The sequence below is a fragment of the Chenopodium album genome, chromosome 24 (assembly GCF_948465745.1).
Source record: "Chenopodium album chromosome 24, dcCheAlbu1.1, whole genome shotgun sequence".
Taxonomy (NCBI): domain Eukaryota; kingdom Viridiplantae; phylum Streptophyta; class Magnoliopsida; order Caryophyllales; family Amaranthaceae; genus Chenopodium; species Chenopodium album.
In genome coordinates, this window is record NC_137857.1 from 30,445,872 (window position 1) to 30,464,306 (window position 18,435).

The 18,435-nt window shown below is 34.6% G+C and overlaps 1 protein-coding gene and 1 pseudogene across 1 annotated transcript; one reads left to right on the forward strand and one right to left on the reverse strand.

The window, feature by feature from the left end:
* The first annotated feature begins 2,697 nt into the window (after nucleotides 1–2,697).
* LOC145611769 (ER lumen protein-retaining receptor A-like) lies at nucleotides 2,698–7,699 on the forward strand. The gene is made up of 6 exons (XM_081667136.1): nucleotides 2,698–2,939; nucleotides 3,793–4,058; nucleotides 5,848–5,963; nucleotides 6,564–6,637; nucleotides 6,717–6,780; nucleotides 6,866–7,699. The coding sequence occupies exons 1-6, from the start codon at nucleotides 2,849–2,851 to the stop codon at nucleotides 6,900–6,902; spliced, it is 648 nt and encodes a 215-aa protein (XP_081523262.1). The 5' UTR covers nucleotides 2,698–2,848; the 3' UTR covers nucleotides 6,903–7,699.
* Nucleotides 7,700–11,447: 3,748 nt separating this feature from the next.
* On the reverse strand, nucleotides 11,448–13,526 carry LOC145611458 (pentatricopeptide repeat-containing protein At2g15690, mitochondrial pseudogene; annotated as a pseudogene).
* Between the last annotated feature and the right edge of the window lie 4,909 nt (nucleotides 13,527–18,435).

Here is an 18,435-nt window from a genome sequence, read left to right on the forward strand (position 1 = left end):
ATATTTGAAAAAGATACAAAAATATGTTTATCATATATCAAAATTCTAATAACTACATCTTAAAATATATATGATCATATACTATTATGTATATTGATCATCTACCAATATACAAATGAACATTTATCAAAAGAATCTTCCACTTCAAAATATAAATAGAACAAACATTAATATGTGAATGACCATGTAGTAATATATAAATGAATATCAATAATATTAATAATTTATTAACATGTGAATAACATCGCATTACCTAATTGAAAATGAACATTCATAAAGTAGAACTTTTCACTACAAACTAAATTTACAAATCTACATTCATGCGAAAAAGATTAATCATCCAGAAAATTGCGAGAATTAAACTCTGTTTTTATTTATTTTTTTTGTTTCCAACAATTTTATAAACTAATTACACACCACAAATAACAAATTTACTTGTTTTTCTTTTTTTTTACAAAAATAAGTAATATTATATCATCATACTTACGTTGATACTTTTCTAAGCTTGATGTTTCTTTTATTTTCATAAAACGCAATTGCAAGAAAAACCAGTAAAAAAAAAATTTCCAACGATTGTGCAAACTTTTTCTCATATATTAGACATTGTGCTTGATTATTGTAGAGAATTGTAACTTTTTACTGAAATTTATTTGCAAATATTGACGATTTTGATGAGAGAGAATATGGAGAAATAAAACGAAAAGGATGAAGAGATAGAATTTGAATAGTGACTCAGTTTATTTTTTTAAAATATAGTATGTGGGGTATAGATTGTTACTGTAGCAAGTGGGTAGTATATAGGAAGTGAGGAGTTAGTGAGAAGAAGGCTAAAAAGTACCGTTTTTACATGGGGAGTGTAGGTAGAAGATCCTATACTAGGGTGTAGGGCTCAACAACTAAGGTCCTGTTCACTTCACCTTAAAAAAAATATAAAGTAAAAATAATTTCATTTCAGTAAAAATAAGTTCAGTTCATTAAAATTAATTTCAGTTTATTAAAAATAATTTTAGTTCAGTAAAATTCAGTTTTCTTAAAGAAGAATTATAATAGAAAATCAGTAAAAATAATTTCAGTTCAGCAAAAATAATTTCGGTTCAGTAAAATTAATTTAAGTTCAGTAAAAATAATTTAAGTTCAGCAAATATAATTTTGTTTCAGTAAAAATAATTTCAGTTCAGCAAAATTAATGTGAAGTGGCCGGAGCTTAAATGAGCCTAGCCTACCTACACCGAAAACAAACCCAAGTACGTGGAAACAAAACCCGCCTTCTCTATTCGCCACATCATTTCTTTCTTCCTCTTTTCCATTTTCAACTCTTTTTTTTCGTCCTTTCACCATTTTTCATTTTTCTCCCCATAAAACAAAGGAGGTTATTTTAGGTAATAAAAACATGGGAATAAACCCATTTTTTTCTCAATTCCCCTTAGGTTATTTAGGTAATAAAAGCATGGGAATAAACCCATTTATTCTCAATCCCCCTTACAATTCCACTTTCTCACAAACACGAAGAGAAATTAATTCAAGTTTATAACCTTTATAAACATGTGAAATTTATCAAGGGGTAAAATAGTACATTCATGTCTATAATTAGGGGTATAATTATAATTGATAATCAACTATTAGAAGTAAACATGTTAATGTTATTCATGAGTATCTTACTCCACCATTGAAGCTTCCTTAGCTTCTCCATTAATAACTTATTAAGCTTCATAATCTTCTTCCACCATTGAAGCTTTGTCTCCCTCCCACAACAAACACTGCATCATTCTTTGGGTTAACCATTCCTTTTCTTTCAAATTTTTATTAGGGTTTCCTTTGAATTTTGCCGCCAAAATTCTTCCTATCAAAAACTTTAATTAGAGCCTTAGAGGTCATCAACAACTTATATATTTTTTATCATCTTTAAGATTTTCCGAAGGAGGATTTGGGTTAGGACTTTTCTCTTCCTAGCGCTAAGGTTTCAAAGGTGGAGGAGGGGCGGCCGATAGTTTTACTAGGAGGGAGAGGACTTTTTAGGGGTTTACGGGGCTAGGGAAAATTTTTCGAGGGAGGGGAGGGGCGGCGAAGGGTGGGGAAGGTGCAGTGAATTGCGGCGAGTGGTGAGTTGGATGGGTGGTGGCTAGAAAAGGAGGGAAGTGAAGGATATAGGTGGTTGTGCGGTGGTGGGTCTGGTGGCTTGTTTCCCTTTGTTTTTCAAAACAAACATAGAAAGTTTATAGATTTTTCATTCCATTTTCTTTCTTTCCCTTTGTTCATATAATTTCATTCTATTTACCCCGTACAAACCAAACGATCCCTTACAACAGTAATTATCGGTGTTATACTAAGATGAAGGTACCTATTGACTGTTGGCGTATTGATGATTGAGGCTGCACTTTGTATGGAGAACCAGGTGTTCGATCCGCCACAATAACAACAATTAAGAGAGGCCTAGAACCTAAGTATTTAAAACTGAGCCATGAATCCGAATCAACCCTAAGGGTGAATGCCGTGTCCCTGTGTACTCGTAGTCCTAAACGGCTAAACCCTGATCAAAATTCAAAACCTATCCGCAGTATATATACCCACGTGAAACAATTCATTAAAGTTCAAGTTCGTGTACCACTGTCACTAGCCCGACGCCCCGACCCAACTACACCGAAACAAACCCAAATACACGTGGAAACAAACCCAACCTTCTTCATTCACCACGTCATTTCTCTCTCCCTCTTTTCCATTTTCAACCACCTTTCTTCTCCTTCACCATTTTTCATTTTTTATTTTTTATTTTTCTCCCCAAACAATCAATCTCCATTATTTTCCTGGTTCATTTCCACTGTTTTTCCAGAAATTCAGAGCATCAGAAACCATGAATATCTTCAGATTTGCTGGTGATATGACTCATTTAATCAGTATTATTGTCTTACTTCTCAAAATTTATGCTACTAAATCATGCTCAGGTCTTCATTCTTTCCTCTCTTTTTCGTTAATTTTTCACTTTATTTCTACTAATTTCCGTCTCATTTTTGTATTTTTATTTGACTTTTGAATTCAAAAATTGCGCATTATCTGCTACAGTTTTTTTACGGTTCAATAAATTATTGAGCATTGACGAATTTATTCGTAAATTTATGGTTGAATAATAATTCAGAGTGAGTAATTTTATAAGGTTAGGGTTTGTTTGAATTTGAAATGATGGAGTTGTTGAATGTCGGAAGTTTTCGTCATTTTTTTACATTGACTGAATTTTGACTAAGAATTACACAAAAATATACTTGAAAGTGAAAGAAATTTGTCATTTTCATGATGATTTTTGAAGTCTAGAATCTCGTTTGAAGAAATTGAGGTGTTGTAATTATTGTTTGACTTTTCCGTTGATTGTGTATAACTAATTGGAATTTTGCGCTAACTTTCTATTAGTGGATGATTGAAATTTGTTATTGCATTATTATTTATTGCATGATTTGATTGTTATTGGATGGATGATGAAAATTACGTATTGGACTTCACTTTCACTTGATGCTTCAGTTGGGTGGAGAATGAGACATTTATTTGAGGATGAGGGTTAATGTGATGTTTTAGCGCGATGTTCTTTGAGTTGAATGAAAGGGGGGAATGTAATTTTGAAGCCGAATTGCGATGAGACTTATTATTGGCGGTTTGATTACCAATGTATTGGTATATGTAACTTGGTGCTGTAATTTATTTGTATGTTTAAGAAGAATAACTTAATAATTTTAATAGCTGATGCTTGATGAGTTCATTAGAGTGTTATCTGAAATTCTGAAGTATGTGTGGGATCATTGTTGCCAGGCATTTCACTGAAGACGCAAGAGCTGTATGCGCTGGTATTTTTGGCTCGTTACCTTGATTTGTTCACAGATTTCATATCTGTCTATAACACTATGATGAAGGTTGTGTTCATTGCTAGCTCCTTGGCTATTGTTTGGTCTATGAGGTTGCACCCTGTCATCAAGCGTTCATATGACAAAGAGCTTGACACATTTCGTTATTATCTTCTCGTCCTTGGGAGCTTTGTGTTGGCGCTACTAATTCATGAGAAGTTCACCATGCAAGAGGTAAAAGCTGGGTATTTAACATGAGTACCTTCTATCCTTAGCATTTGCATTTAGACATTTGTGTTTGTTGTGATGATAAATTGATAATTTATGTCCATAACCTTGAATCTGAGCCGGGAAAGAACTATAATTGTGTTTGTTTGTTCTGTTAGTTCGTGAGAAAATCTTCTATATGGTGCATATATCCATGCTTATACTTTTTCTGTTTCTTAGTGGAAACCTGATCTTGTAGTCCTGTATCTGTCCTAACTAGAAAACTGTTCCCAGCGATTTCTTTATCTATGAGGCTATGAGCTGCACACTCTCTTCCGTGGAAGAGGATTAAGAGATTTATAGTAATTTATGTTCGTGAAAACTTGAAATTTTTGCTGGTAGAGGAAATTATTCTTTTCCATTATAACTCATATTCTCATCCTCATATGATACTGGTTGCTTTTTGAGCTGCTACATGGTGATATACTAATATGGTATCATTTGACTATTACAGCACTTTTATGACATGGATGTATAATTGCTGAGCATCAAACCTGTGCAAGTTTGTAAAGAACGTTTTAAGCATTTTGATTTGCTTATCTCCATAGTCCCAAGGGGATTTCTATTAATGTCTACCCGCCGTGAAAAAGCAATGAAATTGGAAATTTGGAACATGTCAATGTACAAGTCTCTTCCCTACTTTTTATGGAGTATACTAGTAACTTAGTAAGCAATATGTTCCTCATCCTAAACCTGAAGCCCTTTATTCTAGCTAAAGACTAGCTAAAGAAGAGCAAGAACTGTGCATATGGCATCCCCACAAAATAATGTAGCATAGTTGGCTTATATACTCTTATCCCTTCACCCCAACCGTGGTGAAGATCCTTCACCAAAGCACTGAAGTTGAGAAAATTTGGTAGTTCTTGGTGCTTCCCCAATATACCCTTGATTTTTGTTTCCATATTTGATTTATCTGTGTCTTCTCGCTTGTTTATATTATTTAATTCTCAACTGTAGTCTAGTGCTTGCCTGCTTGGTGATCTAGGTCCTGCTATGTTCAACTTATTCTTGAGTTCTCGACTTATTTCAGACAAAATAAGCTCAAATAAGTTCAGTTTAATTAAGACATGCCACAATGAAAACAAGTTCAAACACACTAACAAGTACTACGTAAGTTTTACAACAGTATAAACTAAAAATAAAATACTTTCTACTCTTGTGAAAGTGAATGCTGATACATTGGAAATAAGTTCAAATAAGAATGTAAGATAAGTTCACATAATATACCTTTAGACAATATAAGTCAAATTTTAGTATTTTACAAAGCCTTATCACCCTAATTCTTTGTAAATGTATTTCCTGTTCTGGGACAATTCTCTTTGCTAATGTGTTGTCCTTCTAATGCTCTACTAATTGCTCCAACCAATAAATTAGCTTGAATCCCACTTTCAAGCTACAAGTTTGCTTAAATTAAAGTGCATGACTTTTCCACCATCTGATGAGGAAAACATTTCTGAGGTTTTTTTTTTGTAGTAATGTTGCTTCTGGTTTCCTGAGGCATTACTCTGCAATATAACAGTATAGGCCATAGTTTTAATTAGGTTGTGAAATGATAATGTTCATGGTTCCATTTATTCTTGTTTCATTTCTTCATTAGTACTTTTTACTAGTTGAATTTTTGGAGGGGATTTGATTTGTTTCTTTTCTAAGAATTGTTAGTTATTCTAGAACTTAGACTCGTGTGTGGACTGTATAGTGTATACTCATTGAATTACACTAATTTGCTCACTTCACAATTATATATATATTTTTTCAGGTTTTCTGGGCATTTTCTATATACTTGGAAGCTGTTGCTATTCTTCCCCAGCTTTTCCTGCTACAAAGAAGTGGAAACGTTGACAACTTGGCAGCTCAATATGTTTTCTTTCTTGGGTATGTCCTAAATTCATCTCACTTGTTTCTTGTTATAATTACTTTAGTGGCGCGAATGTCCCACCTTGAAGCATGTCTTGAGGATCTATGGCTGTGCCATTCTTGCCTGATTGAATTGCTCCTGTATCCTACGGATTGCTAAACCAGAAGCTGAAGGAGGGGATAAAGCTTATAAAGAAAATCATTCCTGATTTAGATGTATATTTAACTGTAAATTTATCAAACCTATATGTTTGAACCTTCTGCTGGTGCCCTTGCCCTAGAAAGTGGTTGTGCTAGACTAGATTGAGAATGTAGCAGCAAGTAAAACATATACTTTAACATTTAGCTTATTCAGAATTAGTTTCTGCTTGTTTTAAATTTCTGCTTGTTTTCAAGTGCATATTAGTTTCCATTTTATGCTTAGTGATTGTTTTCTTAGGGACTATTCAGAATTTGACTTCTACGTTATCTCTTAGATATGAGTTACGAGTACTACAGTATATTGGTATATCTTTATCTTCCACATTCCTTTGTTTGAATCAAAATCACCTCATGGTCCTGTAATTTTTATGGTCTATTTAAAACATCCATGTAACAAGATATTTTGGTTTTTTACAGGGCATACAGGGCGTTCTACATTTTCAACTGGATTTATCGCTACTTCACAGAACCATATTTCACTCGATGGATAGGTAAGGGTTTTTCCTGGAGCAAAACAATGCTATCACCAAGATAATATTATCTGACATGTGATTCCCCTTCACTTTCCAGCTTGCGTCTCTGGCCTTGTTCAGACTGCCCTTTATGCAGATTTCTTTTATTACTACTTTATCAGGTAAATAACTAAGATTTTTTCAATTCCTGTTGATGCTGCCTTTCAAATGTGTATGAAATAAGTTTTCTATTTTCTTTTATTTCAGCTGGAAAAACAATTCGAATCTTAAGCTGCCAGCTTGAGACCATAATGCTGAAAAAGAACAGATAGTCAGATATTAATGTTGAAGACTGGTCTGTTAACACCTTTGGCATGATTGGCGGTCGAGGTTTTGTGATTTTGGTTCCAGACCCATGATGCCATTCCTGTTGGTTGTGGACACTGATGAGTTTAGGTGGTCTTGTATAGGGAGCTCTTTTCCTTGACACTGATCAGATTAAATTCCATTTGATGTGTCTTCATTTTAAGCATCTTTACACGTGTAAAAATTAGGATGTTGCATCATACATTGGATGCCAAGTGAAAATATGGAGATGTTTGTTAGTTGCACAATTAAGGATCTAGGTTATACACATTCTTTGAAATTTGCAAAGACTTCAAATCTTCAATACATGTTTTCTCAGTGATTCGAGGTTCAGTTATCTTAGTGGGGGTAGTTTTGGGAGATTGTTTCTCTGAGCCATGGCAGTCAAAATTTGTGTACATAATTATCTGTTTTTTTTTTTTTTTTTTTTTTTGGGGTGTTTCACCTGGTTCACCCTTTGGGCTAATCCGGATTCGGGGATAAGTTATGGGTGGTTAGGTTGCAGTCCCTTTTCAATTGTCGTTGCAGGGGATTGAATACAGGTCTTCCCTACCAAGTGTAGTCCCAATCATCATTACAACAACATCCAATTGGTTTAATTATCTATATTATGATCCACATAGAAGCGTAGCAATTGAAGGAACATTCCCTCATAGCAATTCTGATGATCGAGAGGTGTGTTTCGGGTCTAAGAATTGTTGTGGGGGTTGGGTCTCAAGAGAGAGGTTGTTGCGCAAAGAACTTCTATTGTTCTGTGGGAACTATTAGTGGTCAGTGCGTATTTTGTGATGACCTCCACTTTAATTAAGGGTTGGCGTGTTGTAGTGATCACAGGGAGGGTGATATATGATTGGGGACTTTGGGGTTTTGTATTTTGTCTACAGTGGGACAAGAATTATGTTGGTTCTTATGAAGCAATAAAATTGGAGTTGATGAATAAAATTTTGGAAAACCTTGGATCAAAATTGAATGTAAAGTCATTTGGAGCTATAGAACCGAAGCTTTTTTTTACCTGAATTGCAATGGTCGAGATGAGTTTAGATTTCCTGCATTCTCAATACTGATGAAAATCCATAGAAGTGGAGTTCATCTTCATCATGAACTATATGGGTGTTTAACTGTTGACTGTTGAGCAATCATCGTTTGACAATGACTTGAATATGAATTAATGAATATGATCTTGTTCTCTTCACCTTATTTTACTGAATTGAAACAATGACTCGAATATGAATTAATGAATTATTTTATTTTTTTTGCTACTATGAAATTATTTTTTGATAACCAGAATTTATTTTTACTAAACTGGAAAACCATGCAACTAGTCTGTTAGTTTGGAAAGCATGCAGTGTACATATCTTATATCTCCCAGCCATCACAACTCCATATCTTATATCTCCCAGCCATTTCAACTCCCCATCCTCTCCCCTCCACAACCAACGAAGTCAATGATTTTCAAACTAAGAAAGAGATACTTTCATGTGGTACTTTCATCTAAATTTTGTTATTGGTCATGCCACAAATAAAGGCATTGGGAGTTGAGACTACAATGGAGCTTGAAAATTCTCTTTACAAAGAGTAAAGAAACTTCAGAATTCTCTTGTACAGCCTAAATATTGGTAAATAAAAAGTGTCGAGACGAACAATATAACTTGAAAATTCACTTGATATAATCTCTTCCCTCTCACCATCATCGTTCCTGCAAAGACTGCAATGATAGATTCACATGGTCAATACCATGTACATAGAGACATCTAGAGGTTGATAGTAGAGAGTGCTGTAAACAAGCTTAGCAGTACAGCCCAATCAAAAGGCTACTGCTTCCAATCATACTGCAAATGCTAATGCCAAACATGGATTGATATCAAACATTAAAAGCATTTGTATTGCTTATGCAACATGTAAAACCAATAAAAGAAATATTCAACTGCAAGATTATGTACCAAAACCTCATCAGGCTGACAATAAGATAGCAAATACACTTAATTTAGAATCTTTAAAATGCCATCACTGGCAATAAGATTAAGGGCGCAGAAGGAATAATTGTGTGTGAACTCTCTTTGAAAGGAACCAAGACAACTATCTCAAACATTCATTATGAAAAAATCTGACCCATAAAGGCTGCAATTTAGTCCTGTTCAAAGGCATTGATTGTAGATATTCAGTTTAAACTTTATAGAAAATTCAAATGAATGAGAATCCAGCTTACAAATTACCCAACCACATTCCAACTCTTCCCTTCCCAAATTCCACAGCTTCGGGGTCGTCAATGTTCACATTACCCCTAAGCCCAACACAGATTATATTCTGTTTACTAAACTTGTTTTATATACTCTTTTGCTTTAGCTTTATAGATTAGGCCCCAAGAATGAGACCTATGCCAAGCAACAGGAATCATACCATAATTAGCACTAATAGTTTAAAATAAGAGGTGTTAGTGCTGATAGTCTATTAGTCACACAAGGAATCACTCCTGCAGCCCTAATGCTGTTGAGTCCTATAGCAGGTGCTTATGTACTCAATATCTTCATCTACTTCCTTTGATGTTTTTGAAACTTAGGGGACGTTTGGTTCGCGGAATATAGGTATGAGGTATGGGTTTAGAATGACTAAAACCCATACCATATGTTTGGTTGTCAAAAGTATGATTTTTAAACCCATACCTCAAACCCATGAGGTATGGGGTTTAGAAACCTTGGGGGGAAGGTGGGTTTGGCTCATTCCATTCCTTAGGTATCAAATTGAAGGAGAGAATAGTGAGAAATTCCATTCCAGAATTGAACCAAACACATGGTATTAAGTATCAAGTTCGAATCTGATACCACCTTAACCCTATTCTTGATTCCAAACTCAGACCACTCTGCAAACCAAATACCCCCTTAGTGTTTTAGATTTTGTTTTCAGGAATGTGATTCTCTAATCAATGTCCTCGAGATATCTTACTTTAACTACTGGTGGAAGCTATATACTATGGTGTAAAAAAGTTCTAAGCATTGTAAATTATGTCAGTGACCAAGGATTCTTGTGAATTAATTGCCTAATTGGCACTGTATTGCCCACAGACACTGAACCAAGTTGACTTACAACAGCCAGTTTTTCTGAAAGAATTACACAGTGGCGAATTTTCACTGAACCTAGGTAAAGCTCACAAGGGAATCTAGCTTTAACGCTTTATGCACTGATAAGTTAGCCTAATAGGTTGATTCTACTCATTAGCCTTATAGGTTGATTCTACTCAGGGAAGGTGAGGATTGTAGAAACAGTAGTTACTTCTCACACATATATTTAATCCCCAGAAAAAATGACAGCTGTCATCAGCATATAAAGAACTTAACATTATCAAAATTTTAAAAAAGAAAAACCAAAAAGATCTCAAATAAGGAAAATAATGATGCAATTAAACATCAGATATCTATTTTATGAATGTAGACAACAAAAGAGAAGCTAGAAATGTTAGCTAACCAAGTAGAAGAATCAACTACTAGTAAAAAATTTCAGTCAAAAGTTTAGAAACAAAGAGAAGATACAAAATAAAATGTAGTTTGACAAGTGAATTTCAATCCAGATCACAAGATGCAAAGATCATAAGAGAAGTTATAAAAGATCATACCTTTGAATTGACCTCAACGGTCTAGAGTGCCTCATCTCAGCTGTGGTTAAACATTTCCATCGCACTTGCTTTAAAGCTTGCGTCAAGTGCTAATTGAGACACCATCATCTTGGTTTTTATAAGTATTTTCAAACTTGGTCTCAAGTACTTCATTCTTCTATTCAAGTCCCTTCAATTTGCTTGCTAAGTAATATCACCATTGATAATGTGGCTTTCAAGTTCTACACTTACAAACTTACAATTGGCTGCACAAAGTTGATTAAAACTGCAAACAGGATCTTTTATCCTAAACTTGGCAGACGGAGTTTGAACAGGTTTCTTTCACCTCGCATTTAGCTACATACTGTGAAATAATTACCAAATATTGGCAAAGTAATGTGCCACCTTTAATGCACTTCCATCCTTCTTGGCATACACTGATTCATAAGACTCCAACTAGATAAAATCCCTTTTTTTTTTTCTCCCTCTCCCTGTAACATAACAGGGTCCACTTTTTTAAATACAGTATCGAAGTTCATATCACCCTTTGTCCATTCAATTTTAAGAAGTCAGCATAAGTGGCTGACAAGGAACCATACAAGATAAACTACTCTCTAAGCAAAGCACATAGCACCGACTTAGTTCATAATATCCAGAAAGTCAATCAACAACGTATCAGAAGAAAATGAAATTAAAAGAGAACTAAAAAGAACATACTAGATTTTAGGCTTTAGATGAAAGCTTTCATGGCACTAAATAAATTCCAACAATGGTAGATGAAAGCTTTCATGGCACCAAATAAATTCCAAGTAATAAGCTACTCATGTGTAATATTGAGTCCCGATCATGGTATATAAGAGAAATTATTTAAGCACAAGTGGCCTTATTAGAGAAAGGTGAGAGAAAAAGCTTCAGCACAAAACAAGACTAATGTATATATAGCTCAAGGAATAAGGGCTAACAGATCTTCAGAAAGTTCAATTATACTGATATATTTCCAAAAACCAATTGATAAAACATATTGAAGAGAGTAAGACACATAGGCAAAGTGATACTAGAACCGCATCAGCAGCATAATCAAACTCAGTACTCGTATATGACAACTTGCCTAGTGCCTAGTTCAGTTAAATCCTTATCAGTAGCACAACACTGGTGCCTAATTTTTTTTCTTAGTAACTAAGTGTCAATGTGCATCCCCTAACTCAAGCAACTAAACCTTCACCAGTAGTCCCCACACGAACACTTTCCATCCTTGAAATGATGGAAACGCTTGTTGTCCCTAACAATCAACTCCCTCCCAACAATCTTGGACATGATCTTAATAGCATTGTGACAATCACCACAAATTCGAAGGTTCTTAATTATCCTGAGGGGTGTCCTCGGCGGGGTACTGATCAAGCCATAAGCTATAGCTAACCTCTCACTGTGGTAAAGTAAGGCCTGCTCCTTAGCTTCCTGATCAATGTCATGAAGAACATATCTAGTGTCCGGCACATAACCTTGTTCCTTAAGAGCAGCCTTGTATTTCTCATCATCTTTGTAAAGAGACGGGTTCTTAAACTCGGGAAGTCTGTTCCTTCCTTCCATAAGATTCTCTGCCATTCGCTTTTTCGGAGGTGGAGTAGGGAGTTTGTCAGCAATGGTTTTCGACGGATCAAGATCAACTATCAACTCATTTATATGGTCCTCAAGATCCAAATCCCCATGATACCTAGCATAATCCCTCAATGACTCCCAAGCAGCCACATTCGGCTGCATTGGCAACGTTTCGATATACTCCCGAGCTTCAATAAGATGCCCGGACGCTCCAAGCACATCCAGAACCAACAAATAATGCTCCAACTGCGGCTCAATACCATACTCTGTTCTCATCTTCTCCAAATAGATAAACCCTTCTTCTACAGCCTCCGCCCCGGCACACGCATACAAAACAGCCATAAACGTCTCGCTATTCGGCCTCAATCCCAGCTCCTTCATCTTCTCAAACAACTGCAACCCCTCATCCCCAAGCGAGTTACTAGCATACCCTCTAATCATCAAATGCCAAGAATCAATACTTCGTTCAGGCATATGATCGAACACCCGGCGTGCATCCACCATACTCCCACATTTCGCATACATTTCAATCACTTTATTAATCAATCTAAGATCACCCCTAAACGTAGACCTAAGAAAGAAATCGTGCACTTTCTTCGCATTCTCCAGCAACTTAGGGTTCCCACATTTATCAAACAACACATAGAAACACTCCCCATCAGCCTTAGCTCCTTTCTCCATCAACTCAATTATCTCCTTCACCTTCCCCTCCATAGCCATACTCCTCAAGTCCACATTCAGGGCCTCAACCGGGCCACTCTGCACCTGTACCGGGCCCTGATTCGGGCCTTGATTGTTCCACTGATTAGGGTTCCTCGGAGGCGCTTGCGATGGCTGTTGTTGACGAACATATCTTTGATCGGGAAATTGCCCTTGTGGGTATCCTTGATTAGGGTTTCCACGAACTGGGTATCCTTGATTTTGCTGATTCCACTGACCCTGTTGCTGCTGCTGAGGTGGTTGTTGCGGGCGATAATTGGGGGTGTAATTAGGGTTTATGGGTGAATGAGGAGTACTTCCGGCGGCGTGAGGTGGAGGGTACCAACCTTGATTGTGGTTGTCGGGTTGAGGGTGACGAGGGTAGTCGTTGGGGGCGGCGAAGGTGGAGAGAGAGCGAGAGAGAAGAGGGGAAGTTAGGGTTTTGGGGAAAAGGTTTAAGGGTGGGAGAGAAGATGGGTTGAATTGGGAACGTATTTTGAGGAGAGAGGAGAGATAGAATGGAAGAGGAGGACGAACTGCGATGAAGGACGCCATTGATGGAGTGAGTTGAAGGTTGAGTAGCAGGAATAGGTGGTGATAGAGTTGAGGAGAGTGTTATCTTCCGATTGTAGTAGGGGTTTGGGTGGTAGGGTTTAACGGTTCAAGGAAATGACTAGATTTCAAAAAAAGAAAATTAAAAATATAAGGTATGTCCCTTATCTTTTTATTTTATTTTTGTTTTATTTATTTTTTTTTTTTTTGAAAAAAAAGTAATCTTTCGACATATAAGTAATAATTACATATGAAATATACAACAGTAGAAGATTTGATTTAGTTTTCCAAAAAAAGTATTGATAACTAATAAATTAAGCAAATAAATTAAAAATAATATTCTTAACATACAAGTAATTTGTGACATGTGAATGTGGACAATTTATTTAAGGAATGAAAGACATATTATAAATTATATACGTTTATTACAAAAAAAAATTATATATTAATTTCTTAATTTTTTAACCATGTAATAGAAGATACGGGCTTAAATAATAAAATGTGAATATTTAATCAACAAATAATATTTTTTATCATTTTTTGATTTTGTCATGTTTTAAAATCAATTATTGAAAAGTACGAACTAACCTAGTTGGCAAAATTACAATCATCGACACCAACTTGGGTTCGTTTGGCATCATTGTGGTTTCCTGTTTTCCAGTTTTTGTTTTTCAAAATTATATGATATATGTCATATAATGAATTACAAAATAGTCAAACTTATTAAAATCATGATAAATTTGAAAACTGACAATTAAAAAATTGGAAACACCTTTTTTCTTGTTTCCTGTTTTAAGTTTGTTGTTTTCAAAAAAACAGAAAACTAAAAACCAAAAACAATGCCAAATATGTTGCAAATGTTGACACGAACTTGTTTCACTTGTTAAATTGACACCAACTTGCCCAAAAAAGAATAAAATTGACATTAAAGACACTAAACATTCAATATTACTCTACATTTGTAATCTATATAATCTTATTTTTCCAATTACACATTAAGAACTTTTGAAAGCAAATAATTGTTGAAAAAGATGTATATAGTTGTACGAGGGTTGAAAGTTATGAATACTAGTTGTTCGGTGTCATTTATGTTAATTTTGTAATTTTTGTAGCAAGTTGGTGTCAATTCAGCAAGTGGTATAAGTTGGTGTCAATAATTGCAAAACATCACAAAATTGGTGTTAATAATTGTAATTTTGCCAAACAATAAGGAGAACTTCAGATTCATGGATCCAGATTGATTTTCACAAATATTGGTTTCAAAATTTAGACCATGTGTATTTGGGTCGAATGGCCCTTTTAAGAATAAACGGAATTTTTTTTTTTTGAAACCAAGAATAAATGGATTTGAACACAAGTCTAACCATGATACTAGGTGTCTAGATTTACACAAAATCATTTATCATTTTTATTTTCTTTTGTGATTTTTTTTTTTATCTTGTTTCACACAAGAAAACCCTTTTTCTTTTCTCTAAGGGTCTGTCTCTTCAGCTAAATTTTAGTTCAGTTCAGCTCCAATTAGTTCATCTCAGTTCTTAATTTCCTTCTCTCATAAATAATTCATTTCAGCTCTATTCAGTTCAATTCAGCTCTAATCAGTTCAGCTCAGATCAGTTCTATAGATCATAACAGGCCTTAACTTAGGATATTAATCACGTGAGAGTACGCTAACCATGCATCATCCCCCTTTAAAATTCTATAAGCTATACTTATAAAATAAAATAAAATAAAATAATTCTATAAGTTATATCATCGATAAAAAGTATTTCCCTTTTTCAAGCAAAATTTGGCTTGCTCTAGTGTCAAAGGTGAATATTTTAATTATTCCAATCTTCTTTCCTGATTTGTCTTCTATGACTTCTATCTAGTCTTCATTCGGGCAAGTATACGCCACTAATTTGTAGAGTCCACTAGGACTCTAATAACACGACGTTGGTATTAAATTGTGTTTAGATGGTATCATCTAAATGCCAAAATACTTATTCAGTAGTATCAAATTTTTTAGTTGGTATCAATATAATCCTTGCTGGTATTTTGATGATACCATATAATCACAATTTAATACCAACGCCTTGTTATTAGAGTCTTAGTAGACTCTACAAATTAGTGTCTTAGACAATCTCGTCTTCATTCCCCCCCTCCCCCACCCCACCCAAAGCTAAAGTGTTTTTATGACAAGCAACCCACTCAACCATTCCTACTACTTAAAGGTCTGTTCTCATACGTTGAAATTCAGTTCAGTTCAACTCCTAATTTCCTTCTCTTGTAAAATATTCATTTCAGTTTAGTTCAATTTTGTTGAGTTCAGTCAATGAGAACAGGCCCTAAGTTTGCCCTTGCTACCTCACCCTTTAACCCCGACCTATTGTTCAAATAAAGAGGAGTCCCCTAACCATGTCTTACTTTCAATTCCTGCCCTAGAGTAAAAGGAGTCTACGATAAATTCAATCCTCCTCCCTTTGTGGTTTTCTCCAGCCTGACCCTTAGGGCTTCTTTAATGGTTTCTTCAATTTGAGAACCAATGGAGTAATTTATTGATATGAACGATCTTTCAATGTAGGTTAGTTGATCAAACAAAATACACATTTATTCTATTGTTGTATTGTTGAAATAATTAGCTTAGGTTAATTTTAATCCAAATTTAGTATGATTTTAAAAAGTATGAATAAGCTAAGGTTCCAATTTTTCAAAATAGGCCCCTTACTAGTCACTACGAGTATCATGAGACAACCCTCCTCACGATTGTAAGACAACTCTGAATGTATCAATTACAAAAATAGAAAAGTGAAATTGTTACAAAGTGGAGTTTTTACTAGAATCAATATGAAAGTCTAAAGAAACTATGCACTGGTATCTGATATCCAACATTTAACAATTCAATTTGTTGTCAAGTTTGCTTCATGATAGGAAAGGAAATGAGTGGATTGTTGATTATCAATTTGAGTTGGTTATAAGTCTTAGGCATATTCGTGTTAAAAAATAATGATGATAGATGATGGATTAATTAGTTGCTCAAGAATGGAGAGACTAGAGGGTACATTATTCATCCTTATACTTGCTATTGTTTAAACTTTATCTAGTTTAACTATTGCACTATTCACATCCTATATCTTAAAGTTCTTTTGTGATTTATAACTAAGAAAACACATAGTCGAATCTTGTTAAAATTGTCTTTGTTAATACTACACTAATTTCTAATCTAAATAATTTTTACTTGTTAGAAAGTATGTTAGCAAACGTAATAAACTATAAAGTAATAATTAAGTTAAATTTGTTTGGGAAATTCTCAATGGTATTCATCAGTTTTATTTTTTTCTCAATGGTAAACACTAAATATCAAATTATCTTTGGTAATATATAATATGTAAAATTATTTTGGTGGTAACATTAGTTAAGCAATTTAAGGAAATATTAACCATGGTTAATGTATTAAAAAGGGAGGGAAAAGGAAAATGCCTAAAATACCCCTATTGAAAAACCCACCAGTAGGGCTGTTCAATTTCGGATCGGAGAAATTGCGATCCAAATCCGATCCGAAATTTTCGGATATCTGAATTTTCGGATCGGATATCCGGGTTTTCGGATCGGATAGTCGGATTTTTGGATCGGATAGTCGGGTTTTCGGATCGGGTAGTTAAAATTTTCGGAAAAAATCCGATCCGTATCCAATCCGAAAATCCGAATTTTTTTCAGATATCCGATCCGAAATATCCGAAACCTTAAAAACCGGATCGGATATCCGAAATTTCGAATCGGATCATCGGATTTCCGGATCGGATATTTCGGATCGGATATTTTTGAACACCCCTACCCACCACCCACTTCTTCCCTCGCCACCCCGACTCCCTACCGCCGCCAACCGCGCACCATCTAGATCCACTCTTAGATTTCACTAGCTTACGCTGTCAATTGTCTCTCGCCAATTTTACTGACTTACAATCCCTATTATCTGAACACCCACCGTCATCATCATCATCATTTTCACCATTGGAGCAAATTCCATTAGCCTGCACCGGAGGGTCTGAGCATGGGTGGTGGTTGGTTGGCTGTAGTGGTTGGGGTAAAGTGTGGTGGGTAGGTTTTTTTTATAATATTTCTTTTAAATAATTTAATTGTTAAAAAGTTAAAGAAAAATTTGATTTTCAAGGATATATTTGTCATTTCATTTTTAGTTAACTATGGTAAGCTTATAATTGTAGATTATCTCATTAGCGTTCCCACTGAAATAGTAACACAAATAATTGATTACCAAAGTTAATTTGATTTTTTGATGTTTATGGTTTACTATTGAGAAAAATAAAAAACTTTAGACCAACATTGAGAATTTCCTAATTTATTTCTTAGATGAAAAAAACATGCATATGACAAAAAATCTAGTTAATCAAAATTACTAATTCAGGCGCATGACACAATGTTGTCACTCTCTAACAATAATCCACTTCTTACCGTCCATTTAAAAAAAAAACAAAAAAAAAAAAAAACAAAGGCATAAGTTCTTCAGATCTTATGTGTCAAAATGTAATTGGATGAATCACGTGGCATAGCATCACTTTCACCACTAACATTTCCACAACTCTCTCCCAAGTCCCAAATATCATAGACCCCGCTCAAATACTTTTTTATTTTTATTTTTATATCCATAATACTACGTAATTTGTACTCGTATTTTTTTATTTTTTTAGAATTAGCATCCAATATTGACTTCTTCCACCCTCTTACTTTTTATTCATGTGTGACTAAAATTGAAAAAAAGACAAATATATTTTTAAAAACCACAAATTTAATTAGATTGGTATGAAATACATACTCCATATATAAAAATTTCCACATAAATCACTTAAAATGTATAGAGATAATCATATTACCTTTTATAAATAAATATTTCTTAAAAATCATTAGGCCTTGTTTTCTTACGTTGAAGTTCAATTCAGTTCAGTTCAGCTCAACTCTTAATTTCCGAACAGACCCTTAGTGTATAGCCAAACACTTCGAGAATGAGGGAAAAATGATAAGAAATCTCCACTTTTAAAGTGCTTCT

Excerpts from the sequence above, each read along its gene's own strand:
- LOC145611769 (XM_081667136.1), top strand. The coding sequence starts at position 2,849 with ATGAATATCTTCAGATTTGCTGGTGATATGACTCATTTAATCAGTATT. Across the intron at positions 2,940-3,792 it reads TGCTACTAAATCATGCTCAG|GCATTTCACTGAAGACGCAA; the intron begins GTCTTCATTCTT and ends CATTGTTGCCAG. Across the intron at positions 6,781-6,865 it reads TTTTATTACTACTTTATCAG|CTGGAAAAACAATTCGAATC; the intron begins GTAAATAACTAA and ends CTTTTATTTCAG.